Here is a 19979-nt window from a genome sequence, read left to right on the forward strand (position 1 = left end):
AGCCTCATCGCGACAACGGAAAACATATCGCTCCCGCAGCTCCACTAGACTGGGACTCTCCACTAGCAAGTGTCGCACTGTAAGGAGAACTAAGCAGTCATCACAAAATGGTTGGGTTTCCCGGGACATTAGGTAATCATGAGTGAGACGTGTGTAACTCGTCCAGAGATGAGACAGTGTAGTCTCTGAGCAGCGCTCCTGCACATGGACATATATCCAGGGAGAGAAAGTTACACAAGTTATCTCACCCACCTTAGTGGTGGCAACCACATCTTCCCACCTACCCTGGAAACTTGTAAGAACTGCCACCCTTATATTGGAGTTGAAATCATGAAAGGGAATGAGGGTGGGAGGAGTAACTCGAGTTGCTGCTGCTTTAGCCAGCCTATTGGCCTTCTTAATCCCCTGAGCTCCAACATGTGCAGGGGGCTCAGCAAAATCAGACGTGGTAGCCTCTACGCTGTAAAACGTAGAGCCCCTCAAGAATAGGTAAAACAAGAGGATGAAGGAAAGAAGAGATAAAATGTTGAACAGCGGAGAGAGACGGTAAGAGTAAAAATAATTATTAAAGCTAAAATAATGGCAGACAGTTATGCTGTAAAAACAGAAGCAACACCGTGGAGGCTACCGTCTCGACAGAATGAAGGAAAGATAACACCAAATCTGACTCCATCTTCGGATTTTGAACCGTCCGTAAATACATGGATAGAGTCAGGATGTGTGGAATAGTGTTCCAAGAATAATGCAAGGGACTCAAAATCCGGTAATAGGTTCTTATTAGGGATAGCATGGTCACAGACAAAAATATCTGGGAATTCTCAGTACCTCTGGCTTCTTATTCACAGTGGTAGAAAAGGTGCCTATTGTTTCAGTGTCTCCATAACTTGTCTTCGTTTTATTGATTGGGCAGTATATATGGTCTAACCATTTTGAATTGGGTGTTTGGGCGTTGTCATTTTCGGGGATTCCCCGGCCTGCGACAATGGCACCTTCCAGATTACTATCCCCTCTTCTTCAATGACACTCAACTATTCTCCTCTTCTACACTGAACATCCTCGGTCTGTCCTTTACTTATAATATGAACTGGAAACTTCACATCCCATCTCTAGCTAAAACAGCTTCTATGAAGTTAGGTGTTCTGAGACGTCTCCGCCAGTTTTTCTCACCCTTCCCCCAGCTGCTAACTTTGTACAAGGGGTTTATCCGTCCATGTATGGAATATGCTTCTCATGTCTGGGGAGAGGGGGTTCCACTCATACCGCTCTACTAGACAGGGTGGAATCAAAAGCTTTTCAGCTCATCAACTCCTCTCCTCTAACTGATTGTCTTCAGCCTCTCTCTCATCGCCGCAGTGTTGCATCTCTAACTGTCTTCTACCACTATTTTCATGCTAACTGCTCTTCTGATCTTGCCAACTGCATGCCTTCCTTCCTCCCACGGCCTCGCTGCACAAAACTTTCTTCTTTCACCCCTATTCTGTCCATCTCTCTAATGCAAGACTTAACCAGGATTCTCAGTCATTCATCCCTTTCTCTGGTAAACTCTGGAACTCCTTGCCTGGTTCTGGCTTCCTATGAACTGAATTCCTTCAAGAGGGAGGTTTCTGGACACTTATCCTTCAATTTTTGACTACCGCTTTGGACCCTTGTCTGGGACTGGCATCTCAGTGACTATTTCTTTTTATTGGATTTTTGTTGTCCTTGGCCAGTGTCTCTCCTACATAAAAAAAAAAAAAGGTTCCAGTGCATACCATCCCTCGCCAAATGCCTTTTATAGAAAAGGGAACCGAAACTTATGAAGTGATTGTGAGGTCCCCCTTAATGCCCTTCTTAATTGATGGATCTGGTTATCTGGTCATATATACTTTGGTTCACTCTCCCTGGCCTCAGTTCTTTGATATTTCTAGATTCTGTTTGTACTAGAGTAACATCAGAGTAACGGTGGGTTTTTATTTATCTGGTTATGCCTTTAATGTGTTCCGTTATGTCCCTGGCGTTCGTTTCCCGGTTTATATCATTGCTCCCTAGGAAAAAAAAAATATGGTTAGTTCATGAAGTCATTCTACCACCTGATTTAATCTTCTGTCGTGGTTAAAGGCTTCAGCTCTGCCCAGGGATGGTGAAGAGTCCTAATTCCATACCCGTGAATTTGCGAGATGGACTCAGGTACTTTGCTATGCCCGACTAGTGCAACACGAAACATCTGTTAAAAGCTTCTCGAACCTTCGGTATCTGAAGGGACCCTGCCTTCATCACTCGGGGCACTAGAAATATTCAAGGTGTGGTAACTATTTGAGATTTCACTCACCCCGTTGCCACCCAGCTTACACATAAAAACAAAAAGTATCACTAAATATAAATATAAATAAATGATAACTTATCTGTGGATCATGTCGCTGGGAGTTACGGCAACAGTCAGTGGTGAGGGATGGTCACTGGTGTTTCAAGCCAGCAGGCTAGCCGTGAGTTCGTAGGTAAGACAAAAGCTCCCTTGCCGTAAACCAGGGGTAGGAAAACTTTTCAGTGCAAGGGCCACATAAAAAAATTCACGATTTTATGGGGCCACACAATATATTAACCCAAAATAATGTATATATATATATATATATATATATATATATATATATATATATATATATATATATATATATATATATATATATATATATATATATATATATATATATATATATATATATATATATATATATATATATATATATATGTATTTATATATATGTATTTATATTATATGTATTTATATATATATTTATATATGTATTTATATATGTATTTATATATATATATATATATATATATATATATATATATATATATATATATATATATATATATATATATATATATATATATATATATATATATATATATATATATATATATATATATATATATATATATATATATATATATATATATATATATATATATATATATATATATATATATATATATATATATATATATATATATATATATATATATATATATATATATATATATATATATATATATATATATATATATATATATATATATATATATTAATGGACAAAATAAAATTCTTTAAGGAAAAAAATGCAATTAATTTTTAATAATTAATATTTTAAAGTATTGTAGGATATAAACATGAAACGCATTTATTTGAAAGGCAAAGTAACTCATTTTAAACTGAGTTACTTACTTTAGTAAGTATTTTTAAGTTGGAGCCTTACATGAAACATTTAAAAAAGAAAATAACCTTGTTTTAAGAAAAAAAAAAAAAAATGTATTAATTGAGATTATAAAGTAGAAAAAAAAAACATATTTGTTTGAAAAACAAAGTAACTCTAATTAAGAAGTAAAACGAAAGATTCTTATTATTGATTAATATTCTAAAGTAAACACTTCAAATGAAACACATATAAAGTGACTCAATTTAAAGAAAAAAATAGATTACAAAGTAGAAACTCTACTTTAAGAAGCAAAACAAACACTTCTTATTACTGATTAACATTTTAAAGTAGAAACTTCAAATAAACACATATAAAGTTACTCAATTTAAAGAAAAAAATATATTACAAAGTAGAAACTCTACAAAAAACACATTTCTTTGAAAAAAAAAAGTAACTCAATTTTTCCTTAAGGAAGAAAAATCATTCTTATTGATATTTTAAAGTAGCAACTCCACATGAAACACATTTATTTGAAAAAAAACAAAGTAACTCAGCTATAGAAGTATCTCAATGACTCACTGAGAATGATGCATCTGACTGCAGTCATTTACCAGTTTGTCAAAATTAGGCGTCAAGTTGCTTGTGCTGATCCTCAATACTGACTGAAGATTCGAGTCCATGAGAAGTGATCTGTTTTTTGACTTGTTAACTTTCATAATGGAGAAATCTTTGTTGAAAAAAAATTTCAGATTTTTCAACTTTTCTGAGTGCAGAAATGCATAAAACTCTACCAGTGGTTTATTTTCAGGCAGCCTTTTTAAAGAGTTGTCGGCTTGCAAATCAATCAGTTACATCTGCAGTTCTTCATTAGCTGTTTCAAAGTCACAGGCAAAACGTGAGCTGAGCGAATTGAACTGGTCTTCAGTTGCCTTGAAATCAGAAAATCTTTAATAAATTCCTCTTTTAGAGCCATAAGCTGGAAACTGTACTTGTCTGATAATGCTTGTGTGGCAGCTCATGTTTTCAACATAGGAAAATGAACAAAGTTTTGCTCTTTAAGCTGCTTGGCAAAAAGTTTAAGTTTCGTTTGAAAGGCTTTCACTTCCAAGTACAATTCATGAGCACATATAACTTTGCCTTGTAGTTTTAGTGTTTAACTCATTCAGCTTTTGCATAATGTCTACAGCAGATGCAAAATCACAAACCCATTCGTCACTCTCCATTTCCTTTGAAAAGTCGTTAGACATTTCTTTCATATTAAAAAGCATGACAATCTCTGCTTTAACATCCCACACCCTCTTTAGCACTTTTCCCATGCTTAACCAGTGGACATTTGTCTGGTACAACACATCAGTAAAATCTGCCTCGATGTCTTCCAAGAAACTTGGGAATTACCTGTGTTTCAGTCCCCGGGCTCTTATTGAGTTCACAGCACGCACCACTGGATCCATAACATGTCTGAGTTTTAAAGAAGACTTACAGAGGTTTTCTTGATGCATGATGCAGTGAAAAGATAGCGCACTGTGTGATGGAAAATCTTCCTTGATTTTATCATTCATCAAGGTCACAAGGGTACAATGTTTGCCTATGAGTGAAGGAACACCATCAATTGTAATACTTGCCAGTTTATCCAGGCTTAATCTAGACCTGATTAGACTGTTAATGACACTTGTACAAATATTTTCCAGTAACATTGTATTTGAGAGACTATAGATAACAATTTCTCTGTAATTTCAAAGTTTTCTGTTGTAAATAAGTACCTGAGCAGTATCCTGAATGTCAGTACTCTCATCTAAAGCAATAGAAGACCACTGAAAACTACCACTAGCTGTTAACAGCTGTTCTTGAATATTCATTGTAATTGCATCTATGCGACGAACAATAATTGTTCGTGACAGAGATATGGCTTCTACTTTTTTTATATAACTTCAGGACACACAACACTGATAGCATCAAGCATGCGATCTTTGATGAATTTTGCTTCTGCAAATGACATGTTTTGCTTTGAAATTTTATTTGCTAATACAAAATTTGCCTTTCTCGCTTTCCTTTGTAAAGATGAAGTTTTCTCAAACACAGTTTGCTGTTGCTTGAAACTGTTGAGTTGAGTTAGTTTATTGAGTCAGGAGTCACTTGGTCCCAGTGAAGACCGTCGGTGTCTGTAACCTTTTGATCAGCACTCTCCCACGCATACGCACACCTACAGTAAGAAAACAAATTGCTCACAATATTATTTGGCGTTGCTTGGTTACTTTTTTTTTTCAAATTTAGTAACATTTGGCGGGCCGCATGAATTCCTTTGGCAGGCCGCATGCGGCCTGCTAGCCGTAGTTTGCCCACACCTGCGCGTAACCAATTGTTCTGACACCTAAGTTCCTCCTAACTTAGCGAATTTAACTAACTAACTAAGGAAAACTGGTAGAGTGGCGAGATGGGTCTTAATAGCACTGTAGTGCTTGTGGCGGCTGCGGGCAGGCGAATGAGCCAAGCAGCGAGCCTCGCTACCATCGTCAAGCAACAAAAGAAATGCGCATTCCGCTCACTTAATTTCTATTAGATTAACCTTAATTACCCCTTAATATGACTTTACAATTTATATACAAGTCACAACACAAACCATTAATGCGTGATATATATATATATATATATATATATATATATATATATATATATATATATATATATATATATATATATATATATATATATATATATATATATATATATATATATATATATATATATATGTGTGTGTGTGTGTGTGTGTGTGTGTGTGTGTCTATCAGGTGAGTATACTTGCTTATTTGCTTGCTGCTGTACCATTTATTATTAATGATTTATCCAACTTTTAAAATGATTGAGTTCTTGATCGTGCATTCGTCTTTTGAAATGAGGATCTGATCAATATAATGCAATACGCATTAATTTACATATCTTTAAAAACATAGACATCCCTTTATCACCTAAATCTGAAAATATCAGTCTTTATGGCATATCACTTTACTATCTCTAAGGGCATATGTACGATTAATTATGAAACTCTGTTTTCAGGTTCCAGTCATGGTCATCCCAGTTATAGCCGTACTGGCGTTGTCAGCGGCTGGATTGACGCACACTGAGGCGGCACTGCGCAGGAGGCGAATTCTGCTTTCAGACTTGGTATTATTAAAATTGTTGATGTTGGGGACATGAATATGATATATAGATGCATAAATTCTACATGAGGAACCCTTATTAGGGATTCGAAAATATGTTGCTATTACGTGTAAAGGTAAATGTGATATACGGTCGTACAATCGTTATCATCTCCATCAATATTTTATTCTTCTCAGGGACATGCTTCCTATAACTTTCTCCACTCATGTCTGTTACCTGCCATTATCAATCTCATCGAAACTTACATAATTTTCAAAATTTTGCTTCCTGTCTGTTCTGCCTTCTTTTCTCAACGAAAGATAGTAATTTTCTTACTCTTGTTGTTCATTTGTCTTCTGTACGGCGCATGACGTGCTTTGCCTGTGTCCACTTTTTCTTCCAGTGGCAGTCAAGTTGTTCTTACCATCCATTTTTTGGACGGTTTTATAATATGTAGCTTTATATTAACGGTTTTGAGATACGAAATGCCTATTTATTTGGGTCCACGAAAGAGCTGGTGCTGTCCTTAGCAAATGATAAATCAATCCTAGCGTTCCCACGTTTGCCAGCATGCGTAGTGCCGAGCGCTGCCGGTAGCAGATCCAACCCATTGGTGAAGGTAAGATGAGAGCTTGATAGTCAAAACAGTAACTTTTCCACAGGTCTGAAACTTGTAACTTAGTATAAGGCACTTATCGGCGTTTGACCGTTTCCCTTATGATTGCAAGCACGGTACACTGTTTTCGTAGCTGGGTATGTTTTGGAATCATGTTATTTTCCACAATCACCACATAAATCATTGGCCTGAAGCGTAGGAGCTCGTGTCGGATGTCTCCTTGCTCACCTTTTTATCCTTCTTGCATTGGGTAAGGGCTCTCATAGCTGATGGAGTTGGTAGTGCTGATGTTGCAAACTTAGCGGCCCCATAAGACCGGTATTCCGTAACAACGGCCTGGTGTGATGAGAAGTGCAAGGAATTGAAGCGCTGCACCAAGCTCCCTAACGCCCGTGAAGATCTCGGATTTCATCCAGACTTCCTTACATTCTTAGTTGTGTACCATAAATACCTTGATTTTCTCTGACAAATTCTTAAGAGGTTCAAAAATTTCTGCTGTTATCATGTGGTGAGGTATTTTAGGTTCTATTAGTTCTATGTGGTTTGTGATTTCTACTTCTCTTTCTATTTCTTTGGTCGACGGGGTATGCCTACTTTTTCAGTGTAGGTTGGATGTAAGCAGAGATAGAGATACTCACCTTGTAACCTGAGTCGTATATACATTTACAATAAAAGCAAAGATTGGCCACACGCCATAGAGGTCCATCTGCAAAATGGTGGTGGCTAGGACAGATCATCGAGGCATCGAGACGACTTAGGTCTGGTCGCATATTTCCGAAAGGTGATAGAGATATATTGTCCTCCAGAGGCAAGCCCCACCCTCTGCACTGATCTCGCGTGTGGTTAACTGCTGATTGGCTGCTGCCTCCCTCATCCCGCCTTTCCCTCCCACTCCCTCTCTGTCTGTCAGTCTGTGTCTAGTTTGTGTTGATGTACTCGTAAAGTGCAACAACCTACTCGTATTCCTGACCGTCTTGGAGATACGCCAAACATTCTTGACCAGAGCAAACTTAGTATAGTTCAATGCCTCAAACTACTCAATTCTTCCATCTATTGACTCTGCACAACCATCCAGATAACTATCCCCTCTTTTTCAGTGACAATTACCTGTCCCCATCTTCTACACTAAACATCCTCGGTCTGTGCTGTAGTTATAGTTTAAACTAAAAACTTTATATCTCATCTGTAGGCGTACTTCATGCTACATATTAAAATCATTCGTAATGATGTTTTCCATGCCCTCGCTGGCCTAAACACTCGGAAGGCATATGAACTTGATGAGGACCCTCCCATTGTTCTCCGAAACTGTTCCTCCTTGCTTGTACTTTACCTGGTTAAACTCTTTCAACTTTGTTGATCAACATTTATTTATCTTCTCTTCTTGCTAGAAGTTTGCCTATATTAAGCCTGTTCCTAAAAAGAGTGACCCTTCTAATCCTTCAAATTACCGTCCTATTGCTTTAATTTCCTTCCTTTCTAACTTTTTTTTTTTAATCTATCATCAACAGGAAGATTCTTAAACATCTATCACTTAACAACCTTCTATCAGATTGCTAGTATGGGTTTCCTCAAGGCCGCTCTACTAGTGATCTTTTGCCTTTCCTTACTGATTCTTGGTCATTCTCTTTTAGAGATTTTGGTGAAACTTTTGCTTTGCCTTAGACATATCAAAAGCCGTTGATAGAGCCTGGCACAAAGCTTTGATTTCCAAACTACCCTCCTATGGCTTCTATCCTTCTCTCTGTATCTTCTCAAGTTTTCGTTCTGACCGTTCTATTGCTGGTAGACGGTCACTGTTCTAAATCTATCAAAAGTGGTGTTCCTCAGGGCTCCTTCCTTTTATCCACTCTCTTCTTATTATTCATCAGTGGTCACCTAAATCAAACTACCTAACCTAACCTAACCTAATTTAACCTAACCTATCCACTCCTACGCTGATGATGCCACCCTGCACTTTTCCAAGTTTTTTTCGTCACGTCCAACCATTCAGGAAGTAAACAGTTCAGGTAGGGAAGCCACAGAACGCCTGACTTATGATCTCTCTAAAATTTCTCGTTGGAGCAGAGCAAGCTTAGTATTGTTCAATGCCTCAAAAATTCTATTCCTCCATCTATCAACTCGACACAACCTTTCAGACAACTATCCCCTCTTCTTCAGTGACACTCAACTGTCCCTTTCTTCTACACTGAATATCCTCAGTCTGTCCTTTACTGATAATAATCTAAACTGGAAACTTCACATTTCGTCTGTAGCTAAAAAGATGCTAACTCTGTCCATGTGTGGAGTATGTTTCATATGTATTGAGGGGGGTTCCACTTATACCGCTATTTTAGACAGGATCGAATGAAAAGTTTTTCGTCTTATCAACTCCTCTCCTCTAACTGACTGTCTCCAGTCTCTTTCTCATCGCCGCAATGTTGCATCTCTTCTTATCTTTTACTGCTATTTTCATGCTAAATGGTCTTTCGATCATGCTAATTGCATGCCTCCTCTACTCCCGCGGCCTCGCTGCACAAAACTTCTTTCTCTCATCCCCATTCTGTTTACCTCTCTGATGCAAGAGTTAACTAGTATTCTCAATCATTCATCAATTTCTCTGGTAAACCCTGGAACTCCTTGTCTGCTTCTGTATTTCCTCCTTCCTATGACTTAAACTCTTTCGTGAAAGAGGTTTCAAGACACTTATCCTTTAATTTTTGGATGGTTCTCTTGACATCTCTTTTGGAATTGTCACTTCAAGGGGATTTTTTCTCTTCTTTTCTTGTTTCCTTTGGCCAGTAACCCTCGTAGGTAAAAAGGAAAAAAAATGCCATATGAAGTTTTGACATAGGAAACGACGTTTAGAAACAAGATTAAATAAAAAAAAAAATCAGACAACACCATTATAAAGCGATCACTAAAAAAATATTTAGCAAGAGATTATCTTCAAGGAACGATAGCGTCTTAAACAGTTTTGGAGCTGTAAACAAAATCTCTCTCTCTCTCTCTCTCTCTCTCTCTCTCTCTCTCTCTCTCTCTCTCTCTCTCTCTCTCTCTCTCTCTCTCTCTCTCTCTCTCTCTCTCACTCTCTCTCATTTTCACGATCATCTTCGTTCTCTCTCTCTCTCTCTCTCTCTCTCTCTCTCTCTCTCTCTCATTTTCACGATCATCTTCGTTCTCTCTCTCTCTCTCTCTCTCTCTCTCTCTCTCTCTCTCTCTCTCTCTCTCTCTCTCTCTCTCTCATTTTCACGATCATCTTCGTTCTCTCTCTCTCTCTCTCTCTCTCTCTCTCTCTCTCTCTCTCTCTCTCTCTCTCTCTCTCTCTCTCATTTTCACGATCATCTTCGTTCTCTCTCTCTCTCTCTCTCTTCTCTCTCTCTCTCTCTCTCTCTCTCTCTCTCTCTCTCTCTCTCTCTCTCTCTCTCATTTTCACGATCATCTTCGTTCTCTCTCTCTCTCTCTCTCTCTCTCTCTCTCTCTCTCTCTCTCTCTCTCTCTCTCTCTCTCTCTCTCTCTCTCTCTCTCTCTCTCTCTCTCTCTCTCTCTCTCTCTCTCTCTCTCTCATTTTCACGATCATCTTCGTTCTCTCTCTCTCTCTCTCTCTCTCTCTCTCTCTCTCTCTCTCTCTCTCTCTCTCTCTCTCTCTCTCTCTCTCTCATTTTCACGATCATCTTCGTTTTCTCTCTCTCTCTCTCTCTCTCTCCTCTCTCTCTCTCTCTCTCTCTCTCTCTCTCTCTCTCTCTCTCTCTCTCTCTCTCTCTCTCATTTTCACGATCATCTTCGTTTTCTCTCTCTCTCTCTCTCTCTCTCTCTCTCTCTCTCTCTCTCTCTCTCTCTCTCTCTCTCTCTCTCATTTTCACGATCATCTTCGTGAAATGTTATGTCAACTGGCTAAATCTGTCACAAAAACAATTCCTTCACGGTTCAGTCTTTACCTCTCGGTAAGCTCAGTATCATCATAATATCTGGAGAATGTTCTTGCGTTCATAGAAGGTCCTTGGACGCCATCTTCCTATTTGTTGACGTTCAGCCATGTTTCTTGTTATTGTTGTCTTAGCACTGCCTTAGCCTTGAGCTACCTCGATGGTGGCTTGAATTTTGTCGTCTGCTAAGGGCAGGGCTAAGTCACGCTCAGTAGATCTTACAGGTTTGAGGTACTTAATAAGACATGCTTAGTCATGCTTTAGCATTTCTTCGAGCTAAGTCCATGTTAGCACTTAGGTCTGCCATAGAAGCTGGATGTGTTTTCGTGTGCTCTGTGAACCCCGCTATACTTTCTGCTTGTTTGTGGAAACGCTCCTGTGGACGCGGTTGTTCAGCGGGTGATAACAGTGTAAAGCAGTGCAGTGTACCGTGAAACTACAGTGGAAGCAGCGAGTGCATAGTGCGTGTCGAGTGTTGTGCACAGTGTGTTAGTGTTCTCAGTGGTGTCATGCAGCGGCTAACCACGACCTGCTGTTGACCTCACTCCCACCGCCACTCCCTCATGGTGATCCCGAATTCCCTTGATCATTCTTTTGACTATCTCTCTCCGGGCAGACCACCACTCCTTCCGGGAGTACGTCACTCGACCAAAAAATAGCCTGGGCTGGGCAAACTGGATTCCCTGCTGTGTCTGCAGTTATTCCACCAGGCTAAAGGAATCCACGTCCTACAACCAGACAACCCAACTAGGCCTGTACAGACTGCCATAAAGAGGGTTCTTTTTGCTGCTCTAGGGCAGGAGAACTGAGGCTGGCACGCAGTATTCTGCACCTCGTCATGTACGTGCCTGACAAGCTCAAACAAACACCTAATTCTCAGAAAACCTACCCAGTCCCCTATCCGTCACCCCAACAATCACCAGCTACAGCTGACTAGGACACCGCCATAAGGAAGGAGCTCCTGTCAAACTCCACTGAAGCCCTGGCAAAGCCAAAGGGGTGAGCTGGAATCCACACACCTTCCCTTCCGAGAGGAAAGTAGCGCGTCGCGGCGGCAACACACCACACAGGAAAAAGCTAGAAGCCACGGTAGTCGCTTAACTGTTGCAGCGTGGACCCTCCACAAGACACTGTGAGGCTTTTTTGTGTGTCTCAGTGGGCACCTGATGGACGAGTACAGGAAGAGGCAGGCGGAGGAAAGGAGAAGCCTACGCTTGGAATACTGCATGGGTCCAGGTCACGTAGCAGACTCCTGGTACACTCGGGCGGCAGAGACGCGGCAGGAACGACTGTTCAGGGCTCGCCTGTCAGAAAGGCAGCCGTTCCTTGCCCTTCCTGCACCTGCATTTACTACTTCAACACCACCCCGCCAGGCTCCACCCAACCACCACAGACACCCGATTCAACAGTACGGTGCATGGGGCGACATTGTCCCTCCCTCATATTTCCATTAACACAGCCATGGCATCCAGTAGCCTCAGAATATTGTCTTCCAATGTACGCGGATTCAGGACGAATGTCGGCGAGCTGACTCACGTAGCCGTCAGGAACAATGATGATAGCCGTTGAGACGTTCCTAAATGACACCTGCGTAACGACGCACGACAGGATTCCAGACTACACTCACTGGGTGAGGAAGGATAGGCCAGCCGGGCAAGGCGGCTGCGTAGCTTTGTGCCACCGCGAGGGCCTGCAGCTGTAACTGCTGCCTGTTGCTGTTCCAGAGGAGATAGAGGTACTGTCCTCCCATCTTCTCCTTGCTGACTGGACTGGTGTGCTGCTCTGTCCTCTGCACCGCTCTCAATGGCAACACAGTGCCCCACTCTCCTTCCTCACGGACCATCTGGACACGAACATGGCCACCCACACTTGTCAAAATTTCATCGTCGTCCGGAGATCTAAACCAACACCTGGTGAGCCGGGCCTTCACAGAGTTGACAGCGGTCCATAGGCTCACCAACGACGTGAAATTCGTCATGCACATGCACGGTTCCTCCCTGGACCCTGTCGTGACAGATTTCACCGTAGACTCCGTGTAGTACTGCCAACTGGAAAAGATTGGTAGCTCTGATCACTTCGCTGTTGTCTGCGAAGTGGGCCTCAATCCTACCAGTGAGGAAGAGAACCAACTCACCATGTGGATGTGGGAGGTTAACTGACGTGGACTAAAGGAATAGTTAACCTCCATCAACTGGGATGCCACGTTCCCAAATGACGCGAATCGGAACGTGACAACTCTCACCTCGCTAATCCTCAGCTCAAGCCAGGCAAGTCCCTCACAGGACCTATAGAGTCGAGCCACGAGAACAATCGTGGTTCGGCTACAGGTGCTGGCAAGTTGTTAATGAAAAGTACAGGGCGTGGGCCCACCTGCAGCGCCGCCTAACCAGATACCACAAAGCTCAGCACCGCGTTGCTTGTAGGCGAGGAAGAGATGGGAAACAAGTCTACGCAGGAAACTCGCCAGCAACCAAATGGATCCCAAACAATGGTGATCCCTGGTGAAGCAGGGCAAGGTCACACAGGAGAGGATCCCACCCTTCAAAACAACCACTGGAAACCTGGTGGTTGCCAGCCAGGACAAGACCGAATTCCTGGCGGCACACTTCAACTACAAAATGACCACCGAAGAGACTGACCATTAGCTCCCACACCTCACACGCCTGTGCGACAACACCCTTAACCACCTGATGGTCACTGAATACACTGTGGCGAGGCACCTGCGTAGCCTCAACACCAGAAAGGCGCTCTGTCCTGATGACGTCTCCCCTTTCTTGCTGAAGCACTGTACAGAGGAGCTGACAAAGCCCCTCACACGCATCTTCCGGCGGTACCTCCACACCAGCATCTGGCTCGCTGCATGGAGGGAGGCTCGGATCACACCCGTGCACAAAACGAAGGAAAAGGGGACCAACTAACTACCGCCCTTCTCATATTTGTCAGCTGTCAACAAAATCCTGGAGAGGATTACTGCAGAGCAGCTGACCTGGAGGAACACCACTTCACTTCCCCACGATAGCACGAGTTTAGGAAGGAACACTCCGCCTCCGACCTGCTCCTCCTACTCATCAAAACCTGGCATGACGCTCTCGACGTTGGAGGGCCCTCCCTTGTCAGCGCCCTGAACATTGCTGGGACGTTTGAACGGGTGTGGCACAGAGGACTTCTGGACAAGCTTAAGCAGCTCGGCGTCACGGGGTAAGAACTGAAGCCGTTCTCCAGCTACATACAAGGCCAGAGTCTGAGGGTGCTTGTGAGCAGGTGCACCTCGGCGACACACCTGGTTGAAGCCTCCGTTCCACAGGGCTCAATCTTGGGCCTGATTCTGTGAAACGTGTACTTTAATGATCTCCAGAACCTCTCGCTAGCGTCAGCCTATGCGAATGATGCCACTCTCTCACAGTTATGGTAGAAAGAAGGCCATAAACGTGATCGATGCCACCAACCGCCACCTTGGTGACATCATGACCTGGGCCAGACGGTGGCAAGTCAAGTTTGCTGCCGAAAAGACCCAGGCCTTAGTCATCTCACGTTCATGGGAGGATGCTAGGCTGATGGAAGGCAGGCTGAAGCTTGGAGAAGACACCCTTGCCATTAAGGACTCCCTAGGGGTGGAGATAGACTCCAAGCTCAGCTTCGACAGCCATCTGGAAAGCGTGGCACGAAAGGCCTCCCTGATGGTGACACTCCTGCGTTTGAGTGAGGCACCTACTCGACGCCAAGGGCTTCATGACACTGTACAAGACACAGGTGAGGTCCATCATGTAGTACAGTCCTCTCACGTGGATGAGCAGTGCCCAGTCCCACCTGTCTCTGCTGGACAAGGTGCAGCGGCGGGCCGAGCGCCTCATCTACGGTGCTAGCGGCAGCAGCCCCAAACCGAGCAACAGCAGCAATGGCAGTAGATACAGTAAAGGCAGCAGCGACCACACCCACAGAGCAAGACGCTCCCATTAACCAGCTCGACAGCCTGGAATACGGAAGGCAAGAGGGGGCTCTCACAGTGCTGCACAAGACTCAGGTGCAGCAAATACCTCATCTCACGGCGCTTCGGGTACCCTGGAGGAGGAGTGAACGCATCACGAGAGTGGTAGTGTCAAACATCCTCCTCGAGCTGCCGCTCAGTGAGGTGTCAGCGTGCCTTCTCCGACGACACGGCGGTGCTGTGGAACCCCGTCACCTCAGCAGTGGATGTCGCCAGGATGTCCACTTAACAGGTGAAGTGCACCGCCCACCCCTGGTTTCGGACGCACTCTCCTGATAGTGACAATAACGTGAGGTGACGAGGGATGTGGAATGTGGAAATTACTTGTCAGTGACAGTGCCTTGAAGTGCCTAGGGTGTAATCGTGTGCCTGACAGTGACAGAGCCATAAAGTGTAATAGTGTGCCTGACAGTATCAGTGCCTTGAAGTGACGTAGGAGTAATAGTGTGCCTAACAGTGGCAGTGCCGTGAAGGTGTAAAGGCGGCGTCACACAGGGAAAATTTCTCCAAGCATGCTGTCCGTTTTTACTGTCGACTGGGCATACTGAGCAACAAATGATGTCATGCTGCTCGCTTTCTGCTGTCGGAAAGAATGAAAAACGGCTGTGGTACTGGACTTGCTGGGAGTATTTGAAATCAAATGACCGTCGTACTACAAGCTATGCATGAAAGATAAAAATATTATGTAGTTTATGAATACAATTTTTATCTACAAAACTTAGAAAAATTAAGTATATGCGCCAGTGTGTGCTTGGTGTGTGGTGTCCGAAATTATCTATAGCGCTTATTTGACAACTGCAGCTGGCTAGATTTTCTTTTTTTATGTAGGAAGGACACTGGCCAAGGGCAACAAAAATCTACTAAAAAAAATGCCCACTGAAATGCAAGTCCCGTAAAAGGGTCAAAGCAGTGGTCAAAAATTGGTGGATAAGTGTCTTGAAACCTCCCTCTTGAAGGAATTCAAGTCATAGGAAGGTGGAAATACAGAAGCAGGCAGGGAGTTCCACAGTTTACCAGAGAAAGGGATGAATGATTGAGAATACTGGTTAACTCTTGCGTTAGAGAGGTGGACAGAATAGGGGTGAGAGAAAGAAGAAAGTCTTGTGCAGCGAGGTCGCGGAAGGAGGGGAGGCATGCAGTTAGCAAGATCAGAAGAGCAGTTAGCATGAAAATAGCGGTAAAAGACAGCTAGATATGCAACATTGCGGCGGTGAGAGAGAGGCTGAAGACAGTCAGTTAGAGGAGAGGAGTTGATGAAACGAAAAGCTTTTGATTCCACCCTGTCTAGAAGAGCAGTATGAGTGGAACCCCCCCCAGACATGTGAAGCATACTCCATACATGGACGGATAAGGCCCTTGTACAGAGTTAGCAGCTGGGGGGGTAGGAAAAACTGGCGGAGACGTCTCAGAACGCCTAACTTCATAGAAGCTGTTTTAGCTAGAGATGAGATGTGAAGTTTCCAGTTCAGATTATAAGTAAAGGACAGACCGAGGATGCTCAGTGTAGAAGAGGGGGACAGTTGAGTGTCATTGAAGAAGAGGCGATAGTTGTCTGGAAGGTTGTGTCGAGTTGATAGATGGAGGAATTGAGTTTTTGAGGCACTGAACAATACCAAGTTTGCTCTGCCCCAATCAGAAATTTTAGAAAGATCAGAAGTCAGGCGTTCTGTGGCTTCCCTGCGTGATATGTTTACCTCCTGAAGTGTTGGACGTCTATGAAAAGACGTGGAAAAGTGCAGGGTGGTATCATCAGCGTAGGAGTGGATAGGACAAGAAGTTTGGTTTAGAAGATCATTAATGAATAATAAGAAGAGAGCGGGTGACAGGACAGAACCCTGAGGAACACCACTGTTAATAGATTTAGGAGAAGAACAGTGACCGTCTACCACAGCAGCAATAGAACGGTCAGAAAGGAAACTTGAGATGAATTTACAGAGAGAAGGATAGAACCGTAGGAGGGTAGTTTGGAAATCAAAGCTTTGTGCCAGACTCTATCAAAAGCTTTTGATATGTCCAAGGCAACAGCAAAAGTTTCACCAAAGTCTCTAAAAGAGGATGACCAAGACTCAGTAAGGAAAGCCAGAAGATCACCAGTAGAGCGGCCTTGACGGAACCCATACTGGCGATCAGATAGAAGGTTGTGAAGTGATAGATGTTTAAGAATCTTCCTGTTGAGGATAGATTCAAAAACTTTAGATAGGCAGGAAATTAAAGCAATAGAACGGTAGTTTGAGGGATTAGAACGGTCACCCTTTTTAGGAACAGGTTGAATATAGGCAAATTTTCAGCAAGAAGGAAAGGTAGATGTTGACAGACAAAGCTGAAAGAGTTTGACTAGGCAAGGTGCAAGTACGGAGGCACAGTTTCGGAGAACAATAGGAGGGACCCCATCAGGTCCATAAGCCTTCCGAGGGTTTAGGCCAGCGAGTGCATGGAAAACATCATTGCGAAGAATTTTAATAGGTGGCATGAAGTAGTCAGAGGGTGGAGGAGAGGGAGGAACAAGCCCAGAATCATCCAAGGTAGGGTTTTTAGCAAAGGTTTGAACAAAGAGTTCAGCTTTAGAAATAGATGTGATAGCAGTGGTGCCATCTGGTTGAAGTAGAGGAGGAAAAGAAGAAGAAGCAAAGTTATTGGAGATATTTTTGGCTAGATGCCAGAAATCACGAGGGGAGTTAGATCTTGAAAGGTTTTGACATTTTCTGTTAATGAAGGAGTTTTTGGCTAGTTGGAGAACAGACTTAGCATGGTTCCGGGCAGAAATATAGAGTGCATGAGATTCTGGTGATGGAAGGCTTAAGTACCTTTTGTGGGCTACCTCTCTATCATGTATAGCACGAGAACAAGCTATGTTAAACCAAGGTTTAGAAGGTTTGAGACGAGGAAAAGAGTCAGGAATGTATGGCTTCATGCCAGACACTATCACCTCTGTTATGCGCTCAGCACACAAAGACGGGTCTCTGACACGGAAGCAGTAGTCATTCCAAGGAAAATCAGCAAAATACCTCCTCAGTTCCCCCCAACTAGCAGAGGCAACACGCCAGAGGCACCTTCGCTTAGGGGGATCCTGAGGAGGGATTGGAGTGATAGGACAAGATAAAGATATGAGATTGTGATCGAAGGAGCCCAACGGAAAAGAAAGGGTGACAGCATAAGCAGAAGGATTAGAGGTCAGGAAAAGGTCAAGAATGTTGGGCGTATCTCCAAGACGGTCAGGAATATGAGTAGGGTGTTGCACCAATTGCTCTAGGTCGTGGAGGATAGCAAAGTTGTAGGCTAGTTCACCAGGTTGGTCAGTGAAGGGAGAGGAAAGCCAAAGCTGGTGGTGAACATTGAAGTCTCCAAGAATGGAGATCTCTGCAAAAGGGAAGAGGGTCAGAATGTGCACCACTTTGGAAGTTAAGTAGTCAAAGAATTTCTTATAGGAATTAGGAGAGAGGTACACAGCACAGATAAATTTAGTATGAGAGTGACTCTGTACTCGTAACCAGATGGTGGAAAACTCGGAAGATTCAAGAGCGTGGGCACGAGAGCAAGTTAAGTCATTGCGCACATACACGCAGCATCCAGCTTTGTATCGAAAATGAGGATAGAGAAGGTAGGAGGGAACAGAAAAGGGGCTACTGTCAGTTGCCTCAGACACCTGAGTTTCAGTGAGGAAAAGAAGATGAGGTTTAGAAGAGGTGGTGTTCTACAGATTGAAAATTAGATCTTAGACCGCGAATGTTGCAGAAGTTAATGAAGAAAAAGTTGAGGGGGGTGTCAAGGCACTTACGGTCGTCGACAGAAAGGCAGTCCGACCTGGGGACATTTATGGTCCCCTCCCCAGATGGGGACTCCGAGGCTGGTGTAGGAGTCGCCATGAAGATTTAAAAATTTTTGAGTGAAGGGTGTGTGTGTTAATAGGTGCTTGTAGTTTTGTGTGGAGGAAGAGAGTTGTCTTTAGAGGGCAGGCTGTGACTGCCCCCTTGTGTTGTGAGACACAAAGGGAAACGTTCAGTGAGGTCACAGCTGGGTTTAATGATAAGTTCACAGCACCCCCTGAACAGTGCATTAGACCTCACTGGGAGTAATTATCGTTTCGGCAGGTGTCTACTGCCTCCTCCTTGGAAACAAGGAGACAACATTTGAAGGAACACAAAGCTCATTGTTCAACCAAAGGGTAACAAGCTAGCCAACACATCCTGTTGAATACTAGGAAGATGCTGCAACAGGTTACTAATTGGAAAAGCTTTCTGGAAGGGAATCGCAATACCTAGTTTCCTCCATGCATCAAAACTACTAGACTTTCCAGAAGAGGAACTCTGCACGCTGCAGATGATAAAAAAACAAAAAAGTCTAAAGGAGAATTCTACAGCTACCAACATGTGTGCGAAGGAAGTCTTGACAGCAGAAATAAGGGCTTCGGCGACGAAAATATATAAAATCCAGTTTACTATTTGAACACCACTACCTACAAAAAAAAAAAAAAAAACCAGAAACGAAGTCATGAGACAAATCTTTCTTCATCAAGAAAGTAAAAACAAGTGGATAAAGAAAATCAAGACATATATGAACATAGTAGGAATCAGTCTTAGCAAATAGAAATGATGAAGCCAAGTGAAATCATTAAAAAGTAATAGATTATAATTATAAAGAATGGAGAAAAAGCATTAAAAAAAATGAACGCTGAAGACCTACAGACGATTCAAATTACAAATAAAGAAAGAGACGTAGATAGATATTAGCCTCGAGAGCAAATTAATAATGAAGGCTATGACGAACACAGTAAACCTCAATTGAAGAAAAAAATATATACCGACTGCGGCTATGAACAGGAAACTCTTGAACTTTCATGTTTTTTTTTTACTTAATCAGTCACTCTAGGAAGACATGGAACCCATCCTAGCAAAAATATACTCCAGATGAACACCGAGGAAAATCAGGAAAATTTAAAGAATTACTTAAAGGCGCTTTGGTTTAGAAGACATAAAGTAATAAAAGCCAATAAAATAGATAAATAAGTAAATATTTAAACTTACCACATCTAGTTAGGAATACAGCGGGAGTTGTTACAAAGACACATCCAAAAACATCTACTATTACAAGGCCACTAATACTTTAATCGAGATTGATATGAACAACTGTCTTTTTTTACCTGGATGTTCTGCGAGTGAAGAATCATA

The 19979-nt window shown here is 42.5% G+C and overlaps 1 protein-coding gene across 1 annotated transcript in view; it reads left to right on the forward strand.

The window, feature by feature from the left end:
• LOC135093916 (zinc metalloproteinase nas-4-like) overlaps positions 1 to 19979 on the forward strand; it is a 73300-nt gene that overhangs the window by 3787 nt on the left and 49534 nt on the right. Inside the window, exon 2 of the mRNA XM_063993583.1 lies at positions 6228 to 6335. Within this exon, the coding sequence (XP_063849653.1) occupies positions 6228 to 6335 (108 nt within the window). The remainder of the gene's footprint in view (positions 1 to 6227; positions 6336 to 19979) is intronic.

The sequence above is a fragment of the Scylla paramamosain genome, chromosome 44 (assembly GCF_035594125.1).
Source record: "Scylla paramamosain isolate STU-SP2022 chromosome 44, ASM3559412v1, whole genome shotgun sequence".
Lineage (NCBI taxonomy): Eukaryota > Metazoa > Arthropoda > Malacostraca > Decapoda > Portunidae > Scylla > Scylla paramamosain.